Genomic DNA, 24013 nt, shown 5'->3' on the forward strand with positions numbered 1-24013 from the left:
AAAATCTAACTGTTCTAAAGCAATGACTTTACCTAGAATTCTGTGATCTGTTTCTCTGCAGAAGTTATTCCAGGAGATATTGAGCACATTGAAGGAGAAACTTGAAGTAGCTAAAAGCATATTGGCTGATGAGCAAGAAAGAATGGTGACGATTCAGGTCAGTGCTGATCTCCAGTCTGAGCAGGGAATTACCTATAATGTTGCATAGCAAATAACATGAAGTCGGAAGATAAATAACAAAGCAGGAAAAATCTTTGAAACCCATAGGTATGAAAAGTGTTAATTTCTTTACGAATGAAGAGTTCTTAAAAGTCAATAAGCAAGGGCGCCTGGGTGGCTCAGTTGGTTAAGTGTCTACCTTTTACCTTTGGCTCAGGTCATGATCCCAGGGTCCTGGGATCGAGTCCCGCATCGGGCTCCCTGCTCCTTGGGAGCCCGTTTCTCCCTCTGCCTTTCTCTCTCGCTCTCTCATGAATTTAAAAAAAAAAAAAAAAAAATCTTAAAGTCAATAAGCAAAAGGCTAGAAATTCAATAGAAAAATGATTGAAGAAAAGAGATTTCACAGAAAAAAAAAAATGCAGCCATCCTTTAAACACTTAAAAAGATCCTGAACTTTGTTTATGGTAAGAGAAATACAAATTAACTCTTAAATCTGTGAAATGTCATTTGCAAGCCTTATTGACAGATAAAAAAAGATTGGTAACAGGATTTATACCAATGCCATGGGAGAATGAGCATCTCGTGTACCGTTGGTGACCATATAAATCCTGAAACCATTTAAAAGGCAGTTTGAGAATTACTGTTCGAAACGAGGGCTTGTCATCTGTTATGCCCACTTCTGATTTCACACCTTCTCTTCATATTTAACTATTCTGTGCCAGGTATCCCAGATTCTGGGTCTTCTCCCTTTCAATTTTTAAAGAGAATAAATGGCCACTTGAGGATGGTAGAGGAAGAGAATTGACTGGTTCTCCAAGAATTTTTCAACTGATCCCCATTTTTTCAGCCTTAAGTACCATATATTCAACAGATATTGGGGTCCCGCTGTTTGCTAAGGACTATATTAGGTGGTGGGGATTTAGCAGCAGGAGAGAGGGAAAAAAATGTCTGCCCTTGTGCAACTGAAGGTGAACAAAACAAGTAAAATGAATGGTACATGGTAAATGCTATACATTCTTAAGAAAAGAAAAAAGGAAAGCATAATGGGATGTACTTTGAAATAAAGTGACTTTGTTTAGAATGTGGCATTTGACAAAAACTCAAGCTGGTGAGGAACTGAGTTATGCAGTCTTGGAAAGAATCTGGTATGTACTCCTTTGGGGTTGGGAAGGCATGGAAACTGGTAGGTGAGGTCAGAAGATAAAGGGGCCAAGTCATACAGGGCAGCTGACTTTAAATGAAATAGGGAAACCAGTGGAAAGTTTTGAACAGGGGTAGCTTGATCAAATTTCCATTTTCACAGAAGCACTCTGGCTTCTGAGGCTAAGACTAGACAGTAGGAGGGTGAGAGCAGAGGTGGGGAAACCTGCCAGGGGACTGTTGAGGTCATGAGCAGTGGTCAGGTTCTTGATAAATCTCAATTCCATGGGGTCTCATGAGATGAAATACCATTAAGCTGCCTACTCCCAATGTACATCTCTAGCTCAGACTTCCAAGTGATAGACTTCCGTGTCCATCTTCCTACTCAGCATCTCTCCTTGGATGTCTAAGTGACAACTCAAAATCAGGATATCCAAAACTGAGCTGCTGATACACTCCCCACCTCTGGGATCTATCCCTTTCTTGTTTATCTTTTTCTGTTCCAGTTGCTTTCTCTAAAAACCTTGGAGTCACCCTTTCATTCCTGTTTCCTTACACTCCCTATCCAAAGCATCAGCAAAAGCCATTTGCCCCACCTTCCAGTTTTCTTCATCTCCTTCTCTTTGTCACGGTGATCTTAGATTTCTCAGTTTTCTAAGTCAATTAACATTTCTTCATCTGCATTTCACGTTCTAAGATTATGGTGATGTTAGTTGATCTTGTCTCAAAACTTTTTTTGTCCTTTGTATTTACGCCTTTTATTTCTTCCCCTGTACTTTATATTTCCTTGTCTTTATATTAGAGTTAGAGCTGGAAAGTGACCATAAATATTTATCCGTGGCGTTTAACTTGAAGTCTGTCACATTTATATCTATGATGAAGGGAGAAGAGCAGGATTTTAAAGAGATGATTGAGTCTGAATATAGGATAAGGTTCCAGTTGATGGTTGAAGAGGAGATGAACTCCCGGAGCCTGCAAGGGTGCGTATTCAACCTGAACGTGAAGGAAGATGGTCTGAATCAACTGATGGAATTTGGCACACAGCTGAAGGAGAAGTCCCAGGAAACGCTACAGGTGAGATGTGGAAAACTGCGTGCTCATAGTGTTTGGAAAATGAGAGCTGAACATTATGCCAATTCTAAAATGGGACAGCCAGTGACAACCACGAATGTATTAAAAGAATGTGTATATTCACCCAGCAGTTCTATTTCTGATCATTTATCTTATAAATATACTTACATGCCTACAAAAAGATACAAGGATAAGGGAATGCCGTAAAATTATTCCAGTATAAATCCATGGTTTAGAGGTAGTCTTTGAAGCCAGATTGATGAGGTTCCTATCTGGCCTCTGCTATTTACTAGTTTAACCTGTACATGTTGTTTAACCTGTGACTCAGTTTCCTTAGCTATTAAAATAGGGATAATGCCCCTAGTTTATAATACTATTGTGAGGATTGTGATAATCTATTTAAAGCTCTTTAAACAGCGTTGTACGTATTATGCCATCGGTAACTATTAGGCATTATTATTAATGCTGCAATGTTTATGATAGCAAGAGATTAAATACAACCTATATCCATCAATAAAGGATTCTCAGAATAAATTGTACTATGTACTTACAATGAAATGCTCTTCAGCATTTAGAAAAAATAACAGCTTTATGTGTATGGATAAGGAATGCTCTCCAAGAACATATTATTTATTAAGAAAAAAACAAGGTGTGATATCAGCAATAGCATATAATATGTATCATATGTGTTCTTTAAGAAAAAAACAACAGCATGTGATTTTGTGTCTACGTGGAACATCTTTGCAAGGATAAAAAATGTCAGTGGCTTGATTATTTCTTTTTGATTAAATTATTAGATTCAAATCTTAATTTAATGAAGGAAATAGGAAACTTTCTGAACAAAATGGCACAGCAAAATAACATGATCTGTTTTAGGGTCGGGTTGTTATCTGAATAAGTGGACTACGTGTACACCTTCCACATCAGCATAAATATATTGTGTCAGAATATCAAATTTCAATTGAGGTGTCTTCCTTACCACTCAGGGGTATTGGGCCTTACCTAATTATATGTATTTCTGGAGTGGCAGGCAGTAAAGTGGGTTTAAGAAACGGTTGAATTAGTGAATAAAAGAAATTACCACTTGTTAAATAGTAATAAGGAGATGCTTCTGCAGAGACTGAAGGATTTGGGGAAAGAGAACATGAATAAACTGAAGGAGAGTGAAGTCAGGCTTTCTGAACAGATCTGCAGCCTCCAAAGGATCATTGCAGAGCTAGAGAAGAAGTGTGGGGAATACACCTTAGCGTTGCTCCAGGTAAGAAATGATCTTCATTACAGTATTTGAGAAAGGAGAAGTGGACATTACTCATTAGGGGTCAGTTGGAGAATATTTGATGATTTTCAAACATACATGAAGGCTGTGTAGGCTATTTTCCAGTCACCAAAAGCATTATGAATTGTCTAAAATCTTGATACAGTGGAGAGCTACTTCATGATATGAATTCTTACCTTGAGGCTATCAATAATTAGTTTGAATCGAGAGGTCCCTTGATAGAGTAAATAATGGATTAGTCAAATTATGATACATCAATACAGTAGAATATTCTGCAACCAGAAAAATAGAATGAAACAACTCTATAGTGGTAGAAATAATTTTCAGAATATTTAGTTAAAGGGAAAACATGCAGAACTGCTTTTTGCTTGGTTTTAGTGAATATGTATGTATGTATAGACATATGCTCATTAACATTCACAGACTGCCTTTGGCAAAATAAACACAAACATTGAGCGGTAACCTTGGAAAAACAAGGGTGAGATTTTTTTATATAGTATTGCATATTTTAAATGTTGTAACATGCATTACCTTTCAACAAGTAAATTATTATCTTAAGACTCTGTCCATATCCTTCGGCCACCAGGCTTATTATCTGCAAAGTGAGTGCTCTTATTTGAGAAGCCCTTACACGTAAACAATTAGGTTCTATTCTAGGGCCAAACCTAGTTCCAGACAGGTAAGGTAGGTGTGACTCAGTTATGCTCAGCTTCTGACCTAGCTCCATCCACCGTCCCCAGTTTATTAGCAGTCTGCTTCACCTGTTCAACTCTTGTTACCCAGTGTAAGAAAAAAAAGTAAATGGGCAGAGTTTGAATTATGACCATTCTGGATAAGATGGCTGAGGCGAGGTATGGGAAATACGGCCCTTGGGAAATGCAAATCAAAACCACAGTGAGATACACCCTCTCAGCTGTTAGAATGGCTATCAGTAAGAGAGGATGGGTGCTGGTGAAGATACGGCGAAAAGGGAGCACTTCAACATTGTTGGTGGGAATGTAGATTGGTCCAACCCCTATGGAAAACAATATGGAGTTGTCTCAAAAAATTAAGAATAGATTTACTATATGATCCAGCAATTCCACTTCTGGGTATATACTCAAAGGAAACGAAAACAGGATTTCAAAGGGATACACGCACTCCCATGTTTGGAAACAACGCAAATGCCCATTAACAGATGAATGAACAAAAAAATTTAGTACATCTACTTAATGGAATATTATTCAGTCATGAGAAAGGAAAATAACCTCCCATCTTTGACAACATGGATAGACCTTGAGCACATGATGCTTTAAGCAAGATAAGTCAGAAAGACAACTATTGCATGATGTCACTTATATGTGGAATCTAAAAAAGTTAAACCTGTTTAAACAGTAAAATGGTGCTTATTGGGGGAATGGGGTAGGGGTGGGGGGCATTGATAAGAGTGATAGTGTTTCAGGGTACAAACTTGTAATGAATAGTAATAAACCATAGAGATGTAATGCATGGTATAATGAATATATAAAACAATATAGTATTATAATTGTATGATGTGATAAATACTGCTACATCGGCAATCATTACAATATACAAGGGTATCAAAACACACTATACACCTTAAACTTACTGTTGCATGTCAAATTTATTCAACAAAAGAAAAAAAGACATCAAGATTAAATATAAATCTTGCCAAGACATCATCTGATTCAGCAGGTTCCAAATTCCATATAAAATGACTATACAATCCCCACCTGTAATAAAACTAAGAAAACAAAAACACAAACATTTTCCTTGGGAATATAACAATGATTTCAAGCATTTTTCTGACTTTTACTATTCAGTGTTAAAATCTGATATCTGAGATTTAGCACCACAAAGCTGGGGAAATTACATACAAACCAAGTTTCATCATTCGAAGATAATTTTCAGGGGCACAGCTCAGAAGAGGCGTGGCTCAAATACCAGAAGTGTGGCTCAAATAGTAACCTTATCTCTTTTTCACCCTGTAGAATGCAAGATATTCTGTGGAAAGGTAAGTTTTCATTTTGGAATGGAAACATTGGGGTGGGATTCAGGGTCTGAAACGGGAGCACACAGGAGTAGAGATATTGGGGTCAGTAAGGATCAGGAGGTCATGTATTGACATCCATCCTCTGGATTGGGGCCTTGGGTCTGCACAGATAACTGAGATTGTCCTTTCTTTTATAGGAGCGAGTCACTACTGCTTCAGTGTCTGGAGCCTGCCCAAATCACAGACCTGAGTCTGTGCCAAGTAACAGGAATGAGCAGAATGCTCAACATTCTCCAAAGTAAGTTGACACATCCACGATTACAGGGCACTTGATTTTGTATCTGAGAGTCAAGTGAACATCCTAGATAAAAGATTCCAGAGAGCTTAAGGATTTAAAAAGATTGGAGAGCTTAATAATGCTATACATATTGGAGAACCTATCAAGAAAATAACTGTATGATCTTATGTTGAAAGGCTCTCTTTTGCATATCCTTTCCCACTTTCCCAAGCCTGAAACGTGATCATAAGCGGAGTTTGACAGGAAAAAAAAAAAAAAATTTAAACTTCTAGGGAAAAAATGTTGGGGCGCCTGGGTAGCTTAGTCGGGTAAGCGTCCAACTTTTGATTTTGGCTCAGGTCATGATCTCAGGATCCTGGGATTGAACCTGCATTGGGCCCCACAATCAGCAGGGAGTCTGCTTGAGGATTCTCACCCTCTCCCTCTCCCCCACCCCTCATGATGCCCTCTCTCTCTCTGTGTCTGTCTCAAATAAATAAATAAATCTTTAAAAAAAATAAATAAAAAAATGTCAACATATATAATGAAAGATTTATATCTCCTACCCCATAGTTCTACCTTTTCTGGAATGTCCTGTCAGTGGATCCATACAGTATGTGGCCTTTTATGTCTGGCTTTTTTCACTTAGCATAAAGCATTTGAGGCACATCCAAGTTTGTTGTGTGTATCAGTAGTTTATTCCTTTTGGTTTTTGTTTTTTTTTTTTAAGATTTTATTTATTTATTTGAGAGAGAGAATGAGACAGAGAGAGAGAGCATGAGAAGGGGGAGGGTCAGAGGGAGAAGCAGACTCCCCGCTGAGCAGGGAGCCTGACGTGGGACTCGATCCCAGGACTCCAGGATCATGACCTGAGCCGAAGGCAGTCGCTTAACCAACTGAGCCACCCAGGCGCCCCTCCTTTTTGTTTTTGTGGGGTACTCCACTGTGTGAATATACCACAGTTATTCTCTTGTAATTCGAAGGCCAATTGAGTTGTTTCCAAATCTGTGCTATAAATATTTGCTTGTGAGTTTAATGTGAACATGACTTCATTTGTCTTGGTTGCATATCTAGGAAAGGGATTGTAAAATTTGTTTTCCAAACTGTGTCATTTTGCATTCCTACTGGTGATGTATGAGATTCAGTTACTCCACATCCTCACTAACATTTCGTATTATCACCTTTTTTTTTTTTTTTTTTTTTTTAAAGACCTAGGGGCGCCTGGGTGGCTCATTTGGTTAAGTGTCTGCCTTCGGCTTGGGTCATAATCTCAGAGTCCTGGGATTGAGCCCCATGTTGGGTTCCCTGATCAGCAGGGAGTCTGCTTCTCCCTCTCGCTCTACCTCTCCCCCTGCTCGCATTCTCTCTCTCTCTCTTTAAAAAAAAAAAAAAAAATTAAAAAAATATTAAAAGAGTAACTTATTAAAAATAAGTAAAGCAGACTTAATACATATGTAGTTATATATCACTTTAAATTTTAATTTACATTTCTGAAATAACTAGTGATATTGAGCATATTTTCATGTGTTTATTTGCACTTTATCTCTTTGAAGTCTGTCTATAAACGTTTTCAGTATTTTTATTTATTTATTTTTTTAAGATTTTATTTATTTATTTGAGAGAGAGAGAGCACATGAGAGGGGGGAGGGTCAGAGGGAGAAGCAGACTCCCCGCTGAGCAGGGAGCCCGATGCGGGACTCGATCCCGGGACTCCAGGATCATGACCTGAGCCGAAGGCAGTCGCTTAACCGACTGAGCCACCCAGGCGCCCCGTTTTCAGTATTTTTAAAATTGTGTTGTATATTATTTAGTGTTGGGATTTCTTTATATATTCCAATTACCAGTCCTTTATCAGACATATTTTGTAAATATTTCTTTCTCTCTGTGATTTATATTTTTTATTAATTTTTTAAATTTTAATCCTCATATTGTCACCATACTGTATTATATTAGTTTCAGGAATACAATATAGTGATTCAACAATTCTATGCATTACTCAGTGCTTATTATAAGTGTACTCAGTCCCCTTCACCTATTTCACCCATCGCCCCCTGCACCTACCTCCCCTCTGGTAGCCATCAATTTGTTCTCTACAGTTAAGAGTCTGTTTGGTTTGTCTCTTTTTTTCTTTGTTTGTTTTGTTTCTTAAACATATGAGTGAAATCATACGGTATTTGTCTTTCTCTGACTGACTTATTTCATTTAGCACTATGCTTTCTCTTTCCAACTATGTTGTTGCAAATGGCAAGATTTCATCCTTTTGTATGGCTGAGGAATATTCCTGTGTGTGTGTGTGTGTGTGCGCACCACTTTATCCATCCATCAGTTGATGGACACTTGGGCTGCTTCCATATCTTGGCTGCTGTAAACATTGGGGTGCACGTATCCCTTGGAATTAGTGTTTTTGTATTTTGGGGGTAAATGCCCAGTAGTGTGATTATTAGATTGTAGGGTAGTTCTATTTTTAACTTTTTGAGGAACCTCCACACTGTTTTCCAGAGTGGCTGCACCAGTTTGTATTTCCACCAACAGTGCAAGGGGGTTCCTTTTTCTCCACATCCTCACCAACACCTGTTGTTTCTTGTGTTGTTGATTTTAGCCATTCTGACAGGTGTGAGGTGATATCCCATTGTAGTTAGATTTGCATTTCCCCGATGATGAGTGACGTTGAGCATCTTTTCATGTGTCTGTTGACCATCTGTATGTCTAATTTTGAGAATGTCTGTCCATGTCTTTTGCCCATTTTATAATTGGATTTTTGTTTGTTTGTTTTTTGGGGTGTTGAGTTGTATCAATTCTTTAGATATTTTGGATGCTAACCCTTTATCATATATGTCATTAGTAAATATCTTCTCCCATTCTGTAGGTTGTCTTTTAGTTTTGTTGATTGTTTCCTTTGCTGTGCAGAAGCTTTTTTTCTGATACAGTCCCAATAATTTATTTTTGCTTGAATTGCCCTTGCCTCAGGAGACCTATCTAGAAAATGTTGCTATGACCTGTGTCAGAGCAATTGCCACCTGTGTTCTCTTCTAGTATTTTTATGGTTTGAGTTCTCACATTTAGGTGTTTGATCCATTTTGAGTTTATTTTTTTTATATAATGAAAGAAGATGGTCCAGTTCCATCCTTTTGCATGTAGCTGTCCCATTTTCTTTTTCCCATTGCATATTCTTTCCTGCTTTGTTGAAGATTAATTGACCATATAGTTGCGGGTTTATTTCTGGGTTTTCTATTCTGTTCCATCGATCTGTGTATCTGTTTTTGTACCAGTACCATACTCTCTTGATTACTACAGCTTTTTAATATAACTTGAAGTCTGGAATTGTGATCCCTCCAGTTTTGTTTCTCAAGATTGCTTTAGCCATTCGGGGTCTTTTGTGGTTCCATACAAATTTTAGGATTGTTTGTTCTGGTTCTTTGAAAAATGTTATTGGTATTTTGAAAGAGATTGCTTGAGTAGTATAGATACTTTAACAATATTTGTTCATCCAGTCCATGAGCATTGCATATCTTTCCATTTCTTTGTGTCATCTTCAATTTCTTTAATCTGTGATTTATATTTTCGTTTACCTCATAGTACCTTTTGAAGAGCAGAAGTTTTAAATTTTGAAATTCAGTTTATCAGTTTTTTCTTTTATGGTTTGTGTTTTTGTGTCCCATCCTAACAAATCTTTTACTACTCAAAGATTTTTTTCTTCTAGAAGTTTTAGTTTTTACATTTAGGTCTGTTATTCTTTTGGAGTTATATTTGTATATGACTCAAGATCTGGTACAACTCCCACCCCCACCTTTTTTGTACATGTATATATCCAGTTGTTCCAGCATCATTTGGTGAAAACACTATTCTTCATTAAATTTACTTAGCACCTTTGTTGAAAATCAGTTGGCATGTACAAGCCGGTCTATGCTGACTCTAATAGGTCCATTGATCATTGTGTTTATCCTTTTGCTAATACCACACTGGCTTGAATTTTACTCCATAGGAAGTCTTAAAATTGACATGTGAGTTCTCCAAATCTGTTCTTTTCAAAATAATTTTGGCTACTCCAGATCCTTTGCTTTTTCACAAAAAATTTAAAATCAGCTTACTGGTGTCTACAAAAAAAAAAAAAAATGGAGACTTGGATTGGTGTTATAGTGAATGTATAGATTAATTTGGGATAAGATGATATATTTCTATTTCGGTCTTATTTGATTTCACTCATCAGTGTTTTGAAGTTTTCAGCAAAACATATTGTACATATTAGATGGATCCTTAAATATTTTATTTTTTTTAGTGTTAATAGCATTTCTAATTGAAATTTCATTCATTTCCAGTTTATTGCTGGTATATAACAATAAATTTGTATATATTGACATTGTAATTTATGACTATGCTAAACTTACTTATTAGAGCTAGTGGCTTTTTTAATAGATTCTTTGTGATTTTCTACAAAGATAGGCAGGTAATCTATTAATACAGGAAGTTTTATTTCTTGCCAGTATGTAAGCCTTTTCTATATTTTTCTCACCTTGTGGTACTGGCTCTAGGACCTCCAATATAATGTTGAATAGGAGCAGTGAGAAACATTTGCCTCCTTCTTGATCTTAGGGTACAAGAAAGCATTGTCTTTCACCTTGAACTTTGATGTTAGCTGTAGGGTTTTTTTATAGTTGCCTTTCATAAAGTTAAGAAGTTCTCCCCCTAGTCCTGATTTGTTAAAACTTTTTATCATGAACAGATGTTGAATATTAGATGCTTTTTCTATATCTACCAAAATATTTGTATTTTTTCTTCATGTATTAATATGGTGAAATATATTTTTTCATATGTTGGCCCAGACTTGCCTTCCCAGAGTAAACTCTTGGTAATGATGTTTTATCCGTTTTATTTATTGCTGGATTCAATATGCTAATACTTTAAAGAATTTTTGCATTTATGTTATTGAGGCATGATGATCTGTAGCTTTTTTGTAATCATCTATAGATACTTTAATTTTATTTTCATTTCTAGATAATCTATTCTGTTCTTTGTCAAATCCACTTGGTCTTACTTTTTAGCTTCCTATATCCTGTAGGTATTTTTAAGCTTTTCTTTTTTCTTCAAACATGTAAGCAAAAACTATTTTAGTTCTGTGCCTAGTAATTGCAATATCTAAAGTTCTTCAGATTTATTTCTGCTAGTCTCACTTAATAGTGCTTTCTTACTTTGTGAGTGTGTGTTTGATTTTTTAACAGTAAGCTTCGCTTTTTTCCTTGGATATTATTTTTAGAAATTGAGTCCAAGAATGAATCCATGCATTATTCCAGAGAGAATTGCATTTGTTTCTGCCCATCTTCTGGAAATACTGAAAGCCTGGGACAACTTAAATTTAAATTTCAAGGTTTATGGCTTTTAAGACCAACCTAATAACGATATGAATTGGGCTTCAAGTCCAGAAATGTAAGTTCATTTGGCAGCAAAACTTTCTGCTGGATTAGATATTAAGGTAAAAAATAAGGAACTATTCCAGGTTTTATGGTTTATGGTTTAGCAAGTGAAGAAATAAGTATGCTATTAACTGAAGTAGAACTGGAAAGGGGTAGTTTTGAAGTTCCATTTTGGACATAGTATGTGTGAAATGCCTCTGTTATTTCTAACTGGTATTTGGCACCTTCTTTATGAAGTAAGCCATGGGGCACCTGGGTGGTTAAGTGACTGCCTTCAGCTCAGGTCATGATCCCAGGGTCCTGGGATCAAGCCCCGCATCGGGCTCCCTGCTTGACAGGGAGCCTGCTTCTCCCTCTCCCTCTGCCGCTCCCACTGCTTGTGCTCTCCTGCTCTCTCTCGGCCGAATAAATAAATAAAATCTTAAAAAAAAAAAAATTCTAATGGGTTAAAAAAAAAATTATGAAGTAAGCCATGAACATATAGAAGATATTTAAAACTAAGGCTAGGTGAAGTCACCTAGGGAGAAAGGAATACAAACTGTAAAAAAGGAAGACCCAGTCTTAAGCCCTGAGAAATCACAATATTTAATAGTTGAGGAGAAAGAGATAAGAGAAGGAACAGTTTGAGATACGAAGGCAAGTGTCACTGTCATTCAAGGATAAGAAATCACATTGAGCTCTCTTGTTTGCAGCTTGATTTTTTTCTGGAGGATTCCCACAGGTTTTCCAGCCTCTGCTAATACGTTCTTTTGATTTACTCAATATCAAGAGCCTGCTGGCAACAGTTTCTAAGCATCTGTGTCACACTCTGGTGATATTTAAGGGGAGAGCAGTTTAGTCACAGGGAAAACCCTGCTCTGTTAGGAGATTCTAATGAGTCTTTAGGGGAATGAAGCCTGGAGTTCGAGGCTTGGAGGTCTTTAGGAGAGTAGTTGGCTCCCAGCTGATACGTGACGAGGATTGAATACCATTTTTACAGCCTGCCAAAATTCCTTTCTGCTCTGACAGAACCTCTGTGAAGTCCATTACTCTCCTTCCTCCTCAGATTGCATCTCCTTCCATTATCTCACTGCCCTCTTCTTCTGTGATGCCCAGTTCTTGAAACAAAGCTCAGAGGTCACCTTTCCTGAACTTTGAGATTGCCTCTTCCGTATCTGTGCCTGCAGCTGTACCCACTCACTGGCAGGTCTCTTCGTGGTAGACATCCTCAGTCTCTGGTGGTGGCATGGCTGACTCTAACCGAATCGAACTGAATTTCTCTCTCCCCGCAGGAGCTGTGACTTTGGATCCTAAAACAGCTCATCCCTGTCTGGTCTTATCTGAGGATCTGAGAAGCGTGAGTCTCAGAAATGTCCAGCAGGACGTTCCTGGCAGCCCGGGGAGATTCGCTTTCGGTGCCACCGTGTTGGGTGTGGAGGGTTTCACCTCAGGGAGGCACTACTGGGAGGTGGATGTGGAAAAGGCAACCAAGTGGCAGTTGGGGATTTCCGAAGATCCTGCCAGCAGCGCTCGTAACCTGCCCGCTGCTTCCGGAGATAAATTCTTACTCACAGGTTCCATGATGGGAACTGATTATACTTTCTGGGTCTTTCCCCCTCTGAAAAGGGTCTTCTTGAGAGGAGAGCAGATGCACAAAGTTGGAGTCTTCCTAGACCGCGAGTATGGGCACATAGCCTTTTACGATTTGACAAACAGATCCCTCATTTATAATTTCTCTTCTCTCACCTTCCGGGGAGCTGTCAGGCCCATATTTTCTCTTTGTATCCCAAGTGGAGGCACAAGTTCAGACTCGCTCAGCATTTGCTTTCCTCATGTTTCTTCTTGTGATGTTAATGTTAGCCCACAGTCTTCCTCGGCATGAAATCTAAGACCACAAGGGGCCAGAAAGTAAAGAGCTTGACTTTGTAAAAGAATCTATATAAAGTAATCCAATAAAAGTTTCTGACACTTGATTGAGTTGGAATCCAGTTTATTACCCCAGAGCTTTTGCATTCATGTGGCTTTCAACACCTATTTCGAGAAAGAACTTATATTGAAACTGGGTCATGAATGATAATGATGGAAGGACCCTACACTAATTAGAACAACAAATGCATATGCAGCATAAAATTAGGAACTTAGAGAAGTAATATAGTCTGGAATCTCTAGGACTAAGTTAAGGACTCTAGCGATTTCTGAAAACACAATTAGATGATTATAATCAAGACTTTAGATTTGAGAATATCATCACAGTGACATATGAAAGGAAGACATCCTGTGCCTGATCCGATGCTGACAGAGTCAGGACTTTCTAACATCATTCCAAACAGAGAACTTAATTTCCCTGGGTATTTTATTGGGTGGGGAGGTGGTGGTGCAGAAAATGTGAATATTTTAAAATTATTTTTTTCAAGTATTCTACTACTTTCTTACAAGGAAAAGTAGATTTCTTAAAAGAATCATGATAATTCAATGCTTTGAAACATATAAGTAATACTGTTGGTTTATCCTAAAATCACCTGAGGATTTTTTTTAAAAATCCAAATATCTAAGGCACCCCTCTTGACACACACCATTTACATTCATATTTTGGGTTGGAACCCAGGCATCATTTTTCCAGAGCTCTCTGAGTGGTTAATATGCAGCCAAGATTAAGAAGAAAATTAGTAGAGGCAAGAAACAAAACAGCTAGTTTGGTCAGTGGCTGTAGCCTTTTGTGTGGCTCACAATTGTGAGTCTTAAAATGTAAAGACATGGTGATAATACTGGGGAGGTAGACTCTGGTTTGCAGATGAGAGTAAGTTTTGCATGGCCTCTAGTGATGAGCAGGTGTGAGTGGTTCATGTGACTGGGACTGCCAATCAGACTGCTGTTTTAGGAAAATCGTTGTAATAGAAGTTGCTTTAAGAAACCATACGTCTTGGATATCTGGGCTAAGTAAGATGAAGGATATCTTGGGTCATCAGGAGCCACCAGTGGTTTGAAACGCCTAGGATCATCCCATCACACTGAGGAGATATTGCTACCCTTAAAGCATTTTGCATATGGTAAGTTTTTTGCCTAGGATACATTTAAGTTAAAAATCCAATTTCATACTGTACTTATTACTTGGATATAGTTCTCTACAAATGTGTAGCAAAGTCAAGCTATGAGGCTCTTTATAGATGAACTACTGATACCTTTCTGGGTTAGGAATTAAGGGAAGGCTCACAGCTGCTACCAATCTAGACCTACTCCTACCTTCAGTTGAGAGGGCAGGCTGCTTGAAATAATCTATCTGAAGCTAAAAGAAGGAAAGGTAAGTGACCTCACTGATAAAGAGAAGATAAAGAATTCACGGGGAAGCCATTTGAGGTTCTGATTTCTTGGTTTCCTGATTACAGTGTGATAAATATCATCCATCAGTGGTAATGGAAGTTAAAAAGCACATAGACAGGGAATGTGAAAAGATGGAGAAAGTTACATTTTAGTTGCCTTTACAAATTGGAAAGTGTAGGAGAGAATGGGAAATTTGCCCTGAAAAGAACCTAGTGTCAGATCGGAAATTTATACCCACAGGAGAAGGAATTCTCTGCAGCAATAGATGAATGTAGTAGGATGACAAAAAGGATAGTAAATTTAAATACTACATATTAAGATAATTTATAATATGCTGTCTGCAAGGTAAGGTTCCAAACAATTTATATGTATCATCTCGTTCTTTTAACTCTCTTTTAATTTACAGAGTCAGAAATACGCTAAAAATCACCAAAGAGTAATACAGACTCTTAAATAAACAGGCAGTTTAATCGTTCCACCCACACACATTGTATTTCCGGAAAGGTATTCAGTCAGATAACTGGGATTGCTATGGGATTGACTGGGAGGGAAGGCAGGGGAAGTCAAACCCTGATAAAATGTAAAGGTGAAATTCACATTTCTCAAAAGCAGTTGATGGAGAGTTAAATGCATTTTGTGAAAATAATTCTACATTATTTGTATAGTAAAATTTTTAACTAAAAAATTGATTACAAATTAGGTGAATATTTTTTTTCTAAATGAGCATTTTAATGAGCTTTGTGTTTATTCTAATGAATACTCTGTACTCAACTAAAGATACTCCACATTGTGTTTCTTATTTCAGATCTAACTATGTGGTCATTCCAGATACTTGAGAGATACTAGTGGATTTTCCTTTGAAGAAGGGGTGGATCTGAGGGTCGAAGGGTACTTGTAATCTCCTTAACTCTTGTTCTTTGGCCTGTGAAATTTCTGAAGCTAAAAGCTATTCCTATGTATGATGTTGAAATTCAGAACTTCAGAGATGAGGAACCTTAAGTGTGAATTTTCTCTGAGAAAACACTATCCTTTTCACCATCGTGGAGTTAGATGGCTGGTTTTAGAGGGAAAGGCAGAGAGACTCGTTTCCCAGGTCTCGAGTAATTTGAGGAACTGGAGGAGGTGTGTGACATGCGTCACCTCTTTAGGACCAAAGTTTCTTTTCAAAAACTGATGAAAAAGACATGTGAATATTCATTAAGAATATCTTCCCCACCCTCAGAACCCCTAGGTTCCCAAATGTGTCAACCTCTTAGGCCTCCCACGCTTAATGTAAGCTTCATGAAGCTCTGTTTCCAATTACTCAGGAGTCCTCACTGACTCCTTTATTTCGTTGTTTCGCTCCCATTCTATATTCAATCCATCAGCAAGTGCTGTTAACGCTACCTTCCATATATATCCCAAATCAAACTTTTCTGTTTTTAAGCTATCTTTCCTCTTACCACACTAGTCCAAACTCTTATCTTTCACTCAGACGACTATGGTGGCCTTCTGAAGCATTCCTTCCACTCTTCTCTTCCTCAGTCTACACTCCACAAAGAAGACCTTCCCTGAACATTCTGTCTCATTCTCACTCTTCCTCTGACATTATTTCCTATTTAGCATCTGTAATTACCTGGATTCATATTTAATTTATCTATCCTCTTTCTCTGTAATGTAAATTCCATGATGGCAAGGGCTTTGAATGATTGGTGAACAATGCAATCAACAATATCAAGCGATCATTATATGTCAGGTACTTTACATGAGAGAACAGAACAAGGATCCCTGACATCAATGGGCAAAGAAGACAGCTTGACATTGGAGCTTTGGAGTATAATTTTTGTCTCAGGAACTCTCTATGAATTGTTTTTCTTCGGTTTTGTCAATAGGATTGCTACTAATGAGTTTTCTGATAGCCTTCCATCATGATCCAGTGACCATTAGGTTTTCCCAAGCATGTCTCTGAATATGACTTAAAAAATTAGAGCTCAAATTTTTTCTGCTCTAAGAGTAGACCAGCTTTCCAGCTCATATCTAAAGCCTGGGATGACTACAGGGAGGGGAGATGGAGACCTATTTGACTTGCTTCAAATAAAAGAATCCACCGTGAGGAGGGATTAAATTTTTTCAGTCATTAAGAACAGGTCTTTGTTTACACATGCACAACAGTTTATTCTTGTTGGATAGATGGAATATAATAATTCTGGACTTAGGGGCAACGTTCACAAAAAGTGTCTGCTAAGGAGAAGGCTACAACTCCTCATAAAAATGGATCATTATAGGTTAAGAGTTTGTACTAACTAGAAATCCCAAGAGCCATTTCCCTGTTGGTTCATGATGGTTGGTCTGGAAACTCCCCTGTGGCTTTCACGAGTATCAAAATCCAAGGTGTTCTTGAGAGCCCTGTTTGGCTAATGGTTTCTCAGTCTTGAAGCATTTGCAGTTCCTCTCTTTGGTTACTTTTCTCTAAATTAGAGTTTCTACACAAGGTTTAAAAGTCTTCTATCATTTTAAAAACTAGGTCCGAGAGAAGATACTACATACCATTAGGTGTCAAAAGTATCTATACATACATGCATACATACAGACATATACAAGACCACTGGCTAGTTGAGAACATGATGAGATTTATTCCCCCAGTGGAAGGTTAGTGGCTTATTCTTTTTGACAATAGAGTCATACTTTCGTAGCATACAACTTAAATAATGCATTTTCCCTTTAGAAAAGATGTCTTACTTACCTTTGTCTCACCTTAAACACTGTGAATGTTCACAGTAGTTATTCATTAAATACTGGTGAATGGATGCCTTGTTAAAAATAAATGGCTTTTGGGGATCCTGGGTGGCTCAGTTGGTTAAGCGTCTGCCTTCGGCTCAGGTCATGATCCCAGGGTTCTGGGATCGAGTCCTGCATTGGGCTCCCTGCTCAGCATGGAGTCTGCTTCTCTCCCACCCCCCTCCCTTGCGCTCTCACTCTCTCTCTCTCTCTCCCCCTCTCAAATGAATAAAATCTTAAAAAATAAATGACCTTTTAATGTGTTGGTTGATGGTGAGTTATCTTACTGAAAAGAGAAAATAAGTGAAAGCTTGCATAGTGAACAGTGAAACCCAGGCCACTAGATGGCTTCAGGAATGCTGGCAGTCAGGTTTATCCTTTGCCCCAAGGCAGACTAGTAAACTAAGAGGAAAGACCTCATATTTGGTGTTTCACATAGATTCCCAGTCACCTTTGAAGTACCCTACTCCATAGATAAAAATGAACAGGGGCGCCTGGGTGGCTCAGTCAGTTAATCGCCTGACTCTTGATACCTGCTCAGGTCATGATCTTGGGCTGTGGGATCGGTCCTGGAAGGGGGCTCCGCGCAGAGTCAGCTTGGGATTCTCTCCTGCTCCTTCCCCCACTCCTGGTTGCTCTCTCTCTAGCTCTCTCAAATAAATAAATAAAATATTTTTAAAAAATAGCAGCAAATGATTTAAGAAAAATCTGGAATGTGATAGAAAAAGACCAATAGTATTGGAATTTGGAGGAAAACCTCAAAACCATTAATTCTCTCATTGAAATGAAAAGGTATTCTAGAAATACTGTGTACAAAGAAAACAAACAAAAAACTGCAACATAAAAAACTTCAGTAATGAAATTCAGTAAAACAGAAGAAAAACAATGGAAATGTCCTAGAGAGGAAAGCAAAAAGATGAAAAACAGTTGAAAAAGATAAATCTAATCCAAAGAGTTTATCATCTGACCAATGGCAATTACAAAGAGAACTGAGAAAGTGGAGGAGAGGAAAATTTCAAACCATTTTAAATTGATGGCTTTTCACATTGAAAGGGTCCCTCACATGCCAGTATGATGAATGAAAACATCCACACCAATGTAGAACATTCTCAGGGATCTCTCTGAATATCAAGATAAAGAGAAGAGTCTAACAACTTCCAGGAGGAGAGAGAATAGGTCTCTCACAACAGAATCCAATTTCAGAATGGCTTTAGACTTCTCAATATTGATACTAATAGAAATTAAAGGACTCTTGCCTTTCCCAGTTCTGGGGAGAAATGCTTCCAACTTACATTCCATACCTAGCGAAATTATCAATTTAGTGTAGAAATACCTTTGCTTGCAAAGCCAGAATAGAAGGTGCTCCAGTTCAGTGAGGGAGTGTACCAAGAAAAAAAGAATCTCAAGTGGTAAGTGGAACACAGGAAAGAGGTAAGGGAGTTAACCAAAATGATGGTGAAGGACAAAATTCCCAGAAGATCAGCAACAGCTTGCCCAAATTAGAACAAAAGACTCACAGACAGATGTGGAAAAGATAAATAGAACTGATTTTGATAGATGTCTGACCATCAAGAGCTTGATAGTTCCATAGGAAAGTTTAAGGGATGATTTAGTGATTGGTACATTTGAAAAATAAGGAAGGAAAACATACGGAAAAATGAGGCAATGGTTAACTCCATAGAAAATAATGTTGATTAATGAAGAGTATTTACATTTGCTCAGCTGAAGGATATTTCTTGGGTCATAAAGTTCAGTGAGAAGTGATTTAATCAAGTGTTGGTATATCGCTTTATTGGCATGATGGGGAAGGGGAAATTTATCTGGCAGGAGTGGGGGAATAATAAAAATTCTGAGTTCTTATGGTAGGGAGCTACTGATAATGCCTAAAAAGGAAATATTAAGAAATCTGTAAATTCTGTAAGTATTGAGTTGATTGTGTCTACGTAGCAGGGATGGAGGGAGGTGGAGGGCTTGGAGCTATAGTTTTCATTTTGATTTTTTTTCCCATTATAACCCTTATGGCACTTCTTGATCTTACGAACTAAGGTATTTATTTGAAAATAGTAGATGTAATCGCTTCTCGGCCTTTTGCCTAAGATCAAGTGTGAAAATAGTAAATGTAAAACACTGGAGAATAAATGGTGTACTGTATTTCCTTTAAACAACCACACATTTAATCTCAGAGTTTACCTAGAATATCAGATTATTTCCATGACAATTAGAGTATTAAAGTATTCTAACGGAGGTATTACCAAGACTTTTGGAACTCATTAGAAAATCTATATAATTCTAAAGAAAAGCAAAATACGCACACCTCAATTTCACCAATTTAAAGAGAGAAATGAGAAAAAAAACAAGCCAATGAGAGAGAAGGAGGCAAGGCAGTGAAGACCCAGGGAGTTCCTCAGACAAGCTTGAATGCTGGCAAAGCAAGCGAAACTTCGGTAAAGATAAACTTCCACTGCTGCAGGATTGCAGAAGTTGGCATTTAGGAGAAACTTAATAAAACAAAAGTCTAATACAGAAAATTATTCTTGTAAGAACTTACCTAAAGAAAAAAAAAACAAAAACACATGAGACATTCCAGCTAGGATTTGGTACAGAGACTGGTGTTTAGCTCCTGGTTATTTTGTGAGAGATTCTGGTCTCCACCAATAATGCCGTGGTTCCTTCAACTTGGGTCTAACAAAAAACTTGTGCTTTTTAGGCTGATGGTTTCCAAGTTTGACAGCTGTAAACAAGTAGTAAGCACTGCTTTGAATCCTGGACAGATGGGAATCGTTTTAAATATTCAAAATTAATAAACATATTACTCTTAATATTTGACAAACTGATACTACTTATATTAATAGCAACAATTAATACATCATAAATTAATAAACTGACAATTGTGGGAATGCTGGGATCTGCCAGGCACTCGGAAAAATAGGAGATTGGGAACAATAAATCTAGGGCTTGACTGGCTTTTTTTTTTTTTTAAGATTTTATTTGTTTATTTGACAGAGACAGACACAGCGAGAGAGGGAACACCAGCAGGGGGAGTGAGAGAGGGAGAAGCAGGCTTCCCGCCGAGCAGGGAGCCCGATGCAGGGCTCGATCCCAGGACCCTGGGACCATGACCTGAGCCGAAGGCAGACGCTTAACGACTGAGCCACCCAGGCGCCCCTTGACTGGCTTTTCTTGTCCTCTCAGGATTACGAGGTGTTCTGACACTTTCTGTACCAGGTAGATCCCCATGTTTGCAGAATTTCTAGAAGTGGAAATATTTTACAAATTGTGTCTGTATTTCTGAATGGTAATTTAAGCATTGCATATAAAGTGTCTGTGATTCAGCGTAAAACTACACTTTTGGGATCTATCATGAGACTCGTACAAAGAATGTCAATAGTGACTGGAAGATAGACCAAGATATCTGCCCTTGCTCTGCGTGGCTGCCTTACTCCAGTGGTTTCTCTACTGCTGATGAAAACAATTGGGGAATGTCATGTGACCTTCCTAGGGGTTCCTGCCTCTGTTCCTGCGCGAGCTCTTCCTGCCAGTGTGTAGCTCACTGGAAATGCCCTCCCTCTCCCATAACCGCACTGAGTAACAGGCAGCACCCAACCGTCTACAACCCCCATAAACAGGGAGGGAAGGCTGGTGAATCTGAGACTGATCGGACAGCCCCACCATCTGAAGACTGGTCTGTGTTCTCTCCAGCCTTGGCCATACTCCATCCATTCTCCCCTCCCTTCCTTTCTCAACCTGTTGCCTTTTGTCCTGAGCAGGGTCTTTCATCGATCACAGACACTGGTTATAGTTCTAGGTATTCGTCCAAACGACAGCATCCAAAGCGGGGTGGAGAGGGGAGGTATGTGTTTTTGAGATTCTTTCAGCTTCTTTGCAGGGTCTCAAATGGGGAAAAGAGTGAAGAATATTTACAGGGTTTTAAGGGCCTGTGTCAGGAAATCTCCGAGGTGGGTTTTGCCAGGCAGAGAGCCTAGTTTGCGACATCACAGCATTGGATCAACGTGAGGCTAGGGGCTTATTAAACAAGTACTGGTGAGCATGCTGACGCTCTTGCTAATCAAGTAATTTTCGGGGGCTCATAGTCTCATCTTCCAGGAGTAAATTGCTTAAAGTCAGTTGCTCCATCACCTGTGGTCTTAGTAATGTTTAACATACGGGTGGGACGTTATGTTTTCAGTTCTCATTTCTTAGGCACCGTTTTTCATAGTTTCCAGAAGACTGGCCTTACCATAACTGGGTCATGGACAGAATTAGATAAAACAGCTCAATGTGTTTCTCGGTGTATCTCTTGAGTGTGCAGAAAGATAAAGTTATCATAAAAGCTGGATCACATTAGAGATAACTCCTTTTTTTGTCTTCCTTTGTGTTACTCGGGGAGTTTGAAAGCATTATTCAGCCTCTTCCAGCCCTGTTTGTCCCCACTTCAAGTCAGTAGACTTCTTTTTTTTTTTAAAGATTTATTTATTTGAGAGAGAGCGAGCACGTGAGAGGGGGGAGGGTCAGAGGGAGAAGCAGACTCCCCGCCGAGCGGGGAGCCCGATGTGGGACTCGATCCCGGGACTCCAGGATCATGACCTGAGCCGAAGGCAGTCGCTTAACCAACTGAGCCACCCAGGCGCCCAAGTCAGTAGACTTCTTTAATCCGAACCCTTATAATTCTTCTGTGTGAGATCCCCCTGCTCACTGCTGTGCGAGAGCCTGCTAGAGCCAACAGGGACATTCTCAGGAATTGTGCCAGCCAGCCGACATCACATTCGGACTTTAATGGACTCACACCATGGTGCAAATGAGTGCAGCTCCCCCTCAGCTGGTTGTTAAGCATTGACCAGCACAGCACTGCCTATAGGTGCCACTCTTCACCCAAGTATTTGATTTTATAATGCCTATAATTAATTTTTCAGGGAAAAAAAACAAAGAATGGTTTAACTTAAATATTCATTTGCTATAAAGAACAGCATTTCCTGTAAGCTCTCTGAGGTTATGGGGGGTAGTTATGAAAAACATAAAGGTGCTTCAGTTTTCCTGCATTTGGAAACCAAACTCAAGTAGGTTTGAGTATTCTTTGACTCTTCCACCCATCCATCCTCTAAGTGTTCCTCTTTTTCATTGGCTATATGATTGTCTTCCAGATTCATGGGCCTTTGAGCAAGCTGACTGGCTGGTGAAATAAGCTGATGAACTCCTACAGGTGGATCATCTTCTCCAGTTGATTATTAAAAACTTCATTTGGGGACACCTGGGTGGCTTTTGATTTCGGCTCTGGTCATGATTTCAGGGTCCTGGGATTGACCCCCTGAGCAGGCTCTGAGCTCAGCAGGGAGTCAGCTTCAGGATTCTCTTTCTCTCCCTCTGCCCCTCCCCCCACTGGCTTGTGCACCCACTAATATAAATAAATAAATCTTAAGAAAATTTCATCCGCAGTCCAGTTCTTTAAATGCGAAGGCGTGTGATAAAACACTCTCCTCTGAGCACCTTCTATGTTGTACGTCTGCACACCCTTTTCCCAAGCCACCTTTCCACCTGTCCTGCAATTTATCTTTCCAAATATTTGAAAAGCACCTGGAAAAAAATGCCTGGTAGCTAGTAGGAGCTCAGTATTGTTATGCAGTTAGAAAATTATCAAATATATCAGGCACTTTCTTAGTTTCCCAGGACTGCCTGCTATAACAGATGGTTACAAACGGATTGGCTTAACACAATAGAAGTGTATTCTCTCACAGTTCTGGAGGCCATAAGTCTGAAATCAAGATGGTATTGGGGCTATATTCCTGCTGAAGGCTCTAGGAAAGAATCCTCCCGTGCTTGTTCCAGCTCCTGGAGGCTCCGGGTGCTCTTGTCTTCTGGCTGCATCATTCCAATCTCCGCCTCCATCTTCACACGCCTTCTCCTCCTCTGTGTGTCTCTTACAAGGACACTTGTTACTGGATTTACTGCCCACAGGATAACCCATGATGATCTCACTTTAAGCTCCTTAACTTGATTACACTGGCAAAGTCCCTTTTACCAAATAAGCTCACAGTCACAGGTTTAGGGAATTAGAGCATGAAGATGTCCCTATTTGAGGGCCACCATTCAATCCACTCATAGGACCCAGACCTAGAAAAGTGATCAGAACACTCATTGAGCTCACCAGAGGTTCACAATAGACAACCACATAACTAGACAGCTATGGTCCTGAAGAATCATATACAGGGTATTAGCAGAACACAGAGGAAGAATGCCTTACCTCATTAGAGTTGGGGTGGGGATGGGTTGTTGAAAACTCTCGGAGGCAAGTGGCCTCTAAGCAGAAATTTAAAGATGAGTCTGAGTTTTCTCGGGCAATGTGGGTGGCTTGGAGAAGGCCATTTAAGCAAAACAAAAGCACCATAAAGTCAAGAAGAAAAGTTACTGGTTTGAGTAGGAGAATTACAAGAAGCTCGGTATTGCTGGAATATAAAATTGCACATTAGTAGCTGGTGAGTAAAGGTGAAACAGGAAATGATCAGGGCCTCCCAAACATTAATGTGAAATGAAATCTTCTAGGCTTCTTGATAAAATGCAGACTCTGATGCAGCAGATATGGAAATGGGCCTGAAATTCTGCATTTCCCGAAAGTTCCAGGTAATGCTGGTGCTGCTTAGCTG

The 24013-nt window shown here is 38.9% G+C and overlaps 1 protein-coding gene across 1 annotated transcript in view; it reads left to right on the forward strand.

Annotated features, from left to right (window-relative positions):
• TRIML2 (tripartite motif family like 2) overlaps positions 1-13315 on the forward strand; it is a 14925-nt gene extending 1610 nt beyond the window's left edge. The window contains exons 2-7 of the mRNA XM_035003870.1: positions 62-157; positions 2182-2373; positions 3488-3628; positions 5638-5660; positions 5837-5937; positions 12596-13315. Of these exons, the coding sequence (XP_034859761.1) occupies positions 62-157; positions 2182-2373; positions 3488-3628; positions 5638-5660; positions 5837-5937; positions 12596-13185 (1143 nt within the window). The 3' untranslated portion in view covers positions 13186-13315. The remainder of the gene's footprint in view (positions 1-61; positions 158-2181; positions 2374-3487; positions 3629-5637; positions 5661-5836; positions 5938-12595) is intronic.
• The last annotated feature ends 10698 nt before the right edge of the window (positions 13316-24013 follow it).

Source organism: Mirounga leonina, unplaced genomic scaffold, assembly GCF_011800145.1.
Source record: "Mirounga leonina isolate KUSES-001 unplaced genomic scaffold, KU_Mleo_1.0 Mir_128, whole genome shotgun sequence".
NCBI lineage: Eukaryota > Metazoa > Chordata > Mammalia > Carnivora > Phocidae > Mirounga > Mirounga leonina.